This window comes from Abrus precatorius, unplaced genomic scaffold (assembly GCF_003935025.1).
Source record: "Abrus precatorius isolate BTA unplaced genomic scaffold, Abrus_2018 Scaffold6, whole genome shotgun sequence".
In the NCBI taxonomy this organism is placed as follows: domain Eukaryota; kingdom Viridiplantae; phylum Streptophyta; class Magnoliopsida; order Fabales; family Fabaceae; genus Abrus; species Abrus precatorius.
Genome location: NW_020874406.1, coordinates 4,452,539 through 4,456,097, shown reverse-complemented (window position 1 = coordinate 4,456,097; position 3,559 = coordinate 4,452,539). Strand labels below are relative to the sequence as shown.

General features: G+C 30.3%; 1 protein-coding gene across 2 annotated transcripts; it reads left to right on the top strand.

The window, feature by feature from the left end:
* Positions 1 to 234: 234 nt before the first annotated feature.
* On the top strand, positions 235 to 1,739 carry LOC113869634 (uncharacterized protein At4g22758-like). 2 transcript variants are annotated; one of them, XM_027506064.1, is made up of 2 exons: positions 235 to 880; positions 1,354 to 1,738. In XM_027506064.1, the coding sequence occupies exons 1-2, from the start codon at positions 649 to 651 to the stop codon at positions 1,530 to 1,532; spliced, it is 411 nt and encodes a 136-aa protein (XP_027361865.1). In that variant the 5' UTR covers positions 235 to 648; the 3' UTR covers positions 1,533 to 1,738. The 2 variants fall into 2 exon arrangements, with proteins under 2 accessions (XP_027361865.1, XP_027361864.1); XM_027506063.1 differs by having other exon boundaries at positions 275 to 880; positions 1,324 to 1,739.
* Positions 1,740 to 3,559: the final 1,820 nt, after the last annotated feature.

The following is a 3,559-nucleotide window of genomic DNA, read 5'->3' as shown; positions in this document are numbered from 1 at the left end:
AATTAATTTTATCATATTAATTATAATTTTTTAATTTTATTTACTAAGTTAAAAACTAAATTAAACTTACAAAAAAAAAACTAAAATAAGAAAACTAAAGTGATTACATAGGCTTAAATTAACTAATGCTAATTCTGTGAATTACATACCTTTCATGAATCAGTTTAAATGAGAGATAATTGTCTACGTTGATGCGACGTCACATTAGGATATCCCAATGATTCCAACAATTTCAGTTTCAATAATAATAATATCAGATCGAAACAAACCTGCGGCTGCAGCCTCACCTAACACCAACCCTAGCCCGAACCCAAATTTGAATCCCGAGCCTCTTTTTTCCTCCTATGCTCCAATTTAAATATCCCAATTCAATCCCAAACCCATTAACAAGGACTCCGCATTCTGAATCCAAATTCCTGGAGATTGTGAATGGTAGAAACCCTATTCTCCTTCGATTACATGCGCTCCCTTTTGCCTTCAAGGGCGAGCGCTTCTTCTTCTTCACTCTTCGCTTTCGCTTCCTGCAAACAAGCCTGGTACTATCGCTGCCTCGGCGTCGACCCCTAAATCTCCATAAATCCCAGACCCATCTCTGCAATTTGCTGATTCGTCCTCCTTCTTTTCCCAAATTTTTTCTATTTAGGCGCCATGTTGCTGAGCAAGCAGAAGAAGAACCAGAACGTTAATAGCAAGAGGCTTTTGATCAGCATCAACGTGCTCGGAAGTGCTGGCCCTATTCGATTCGTTGTTAACGAGGAAGACCTCGTTGCCGCGGTTATTGACACCGCACTCAAGTCCTACGCGCGTGAGGGTCGCCTTCCTGCGCTTCGCTGCGACAGCACCCTCTTCTCTCTCTATTGCCCCCATCTTGGACCCGATGGTAATTTTCTTTATACTGCGTACAAACTACGTCGTTTCCCCTCCCATTTTGAATATATCAATTATGTGGCTGCGGATTTTGATTTGAATTTGAGAGTAAAATGTAATGATTTTGTAATTTGCTACTTACGTTTATATATGCTGTCGCATTGTTAATTATTAAATTAACGATTATAATTCTGCATTTTACCTTACTTTAATCTGTTTGGATGCGAAGAAAAAATTTAAAAGAGAAAATATGAATGACGATGTATTTTTTTAATTTAAAGAAATAAAAATAAGCTTTTAGATGCAATTTTCTTTTCTTCTATCATGTTATCTAAAAAAAATCTATATTACATTCTAAAGTAAGAGCTAAGTTATAAATTTAATTTAATTTTGAAGAAAAAAAAGCTGAAAGAAAATGCGGATTCCTTTGCATTTGAGATGAATAATCTGGAAAAGTTATGAATTTGTGGTTTGATGTTGTTGCAGCTTTGAGTCCGTGGGATACAATTGGATCGCATGGAGCTCGGAATTTTATGCTTTGCAAGAAGACAGAGAATGAGGGTTCTGATGATGGAAGAGAGACTACTGCACTTCCACGTAGAGGAAGCGGTACTTGGAAGTCTTGGTTCAACAAGTCCCTCAACCTGAAGATTTCTTCCCATTAAACCCTTTTTTTGTTTTACAATTTTTATTCATTATTATTTTGTTAAATTTATTTTGATGTTCCTCGCTGGTTTTGTTTTTGTCACTGGTTATCTCTATGCGTTAGCCAGAGATAAGTGTGAACTCTTGGAAGAATAAAGTGCTTTTTATTTGATTGGAGATGCCCCTTTTTAGCCTTGGATGGAATAAAATTGGTGTTTTACTTTTTGCCAACTCTTTTCTGCCTTGATTGAAGCCTCCTTTTTATCTGCAAGTTGTGAGTTGAATGCATTGAATGGAGTGGTATGATTCAGTTCTTGGTTTGGAATCTCCATTTTTAAGTCCACGTGTGTGTTGACCCAATATACATTAATGCCATCAGTTTTACTTTGACCCTGTTTTATTGATTTTAATAAATCAGTGTTAAATGTACGTAGACATAAGCTTGGCTTTCACTAACAGTCGAAATGCATATATTTTTGAAGTATTATATAATCGGCGAATTGGTGAACCAAATATGGGAAGACAGCTAAAGGGAGACACCAGTCTGTCTTTATTCAAGAAAACTTCACGACGATAATATTTTAAGGAACTTAAATAAAATATACTAATAATATAATTATTTTTTATACGATATATCATCTAATAATAGATTTTTAAAAGGTGCTTGTTATGATACTTTAAATTTAAAGTCTTCTTAAATTATATTAAGATATTAAAAAATATTTATATTTTTTAAATAAAATATTAAAATTAACTGTCACGATTATTTTATCAATAGAATAGCATAGAATGTTTCTCAATCCTCATAGCAGAATTTATCTTTTTAAAACTTATATCTACAGTATTTTTAATTAATTGATGAAAAAAACTAAACTCTTAAAATTATTTGTAACACAAACACGAATTTATTCACGTGCACACATGAATCTATTTTTTTTTTTTTAGCTTTAAAGTTTAAACATTTCATTTTTGAACTCAGTACAAAGTTTTCTACATGTGCATGTAGAGAACTCCCTCTCCTAAATAAATGAAATACTCTGAACCATGAAGGTACAAGAACCAAAATTGGGAATCTTATACAAAAGCAAGCACTAAAATTTTTTAATAAAAATTGTAGTATTTATTATTATTATTATTATTATTATTGTATTAAATTTTATCATATTTATTATTTTCATATAAAAACTTACAGGTTTCGGCACCCCTTAGAAAAATCAAATTCATGAACGTGTGTCTGCATCTCTGGAATATCGATTTGACCAATCTGAACATATTTAGGATCAAAGAGCATTGTTTATAGATATTTTTATTTTATTTAAGAAAGTGTATGTAAATAATGTTTACTTCACATTTACCTCTTTGCCCCTTTACCAAGCATACTATTAATGTTAAAAGAAAAGTGATTTTTCTAATGTGTACTATAGGCGCCATGTCTCAATATTTGTTACTTTAGAATATTTTAAAAAAATTTAGGATAGTTCTCACTTCCAAATTGCTACAATAACTCTAGCATTTTTTATAGTTATATTTTAGTTAAATTAATTTATTTTATTATAGTAGTTAGTAAAAAAATTTACTTTTGTAATATGTATGCATTAAAATTAAGCAGCATCTAAAATAAGACAGATGGAGTAATAAATACCAAATTTTATAATATTTAATATTGTGAATGTATTGAAACCTATAATTTTTAGTAAAAAATTCTTATATATATAAAAGTTCTTATTGTTCCCTTGCATACATATGAACAAAATTTAAAAGTAAATTATATATATTGTTAGAGAGTGAAATGCCTTAAAGATAATAAATACACGATTCCTTTAATTGCTTCGTAATTATTAAATTCAGCATAATTATATAAATGTTATTAAGCGGTAGATACATGCAAATTTAACGCTTAATATCAAGAAACTTAACTCATACATAGGTATTTAAAATTATTTTTAATCTCTTGTTATCAAATTAATTAATACAGATTAAAAAAGATAATTGTGAATAATCATCTTTCTAAAACGAATATTAAATAGTTCTAAATCTCAATCTTTAA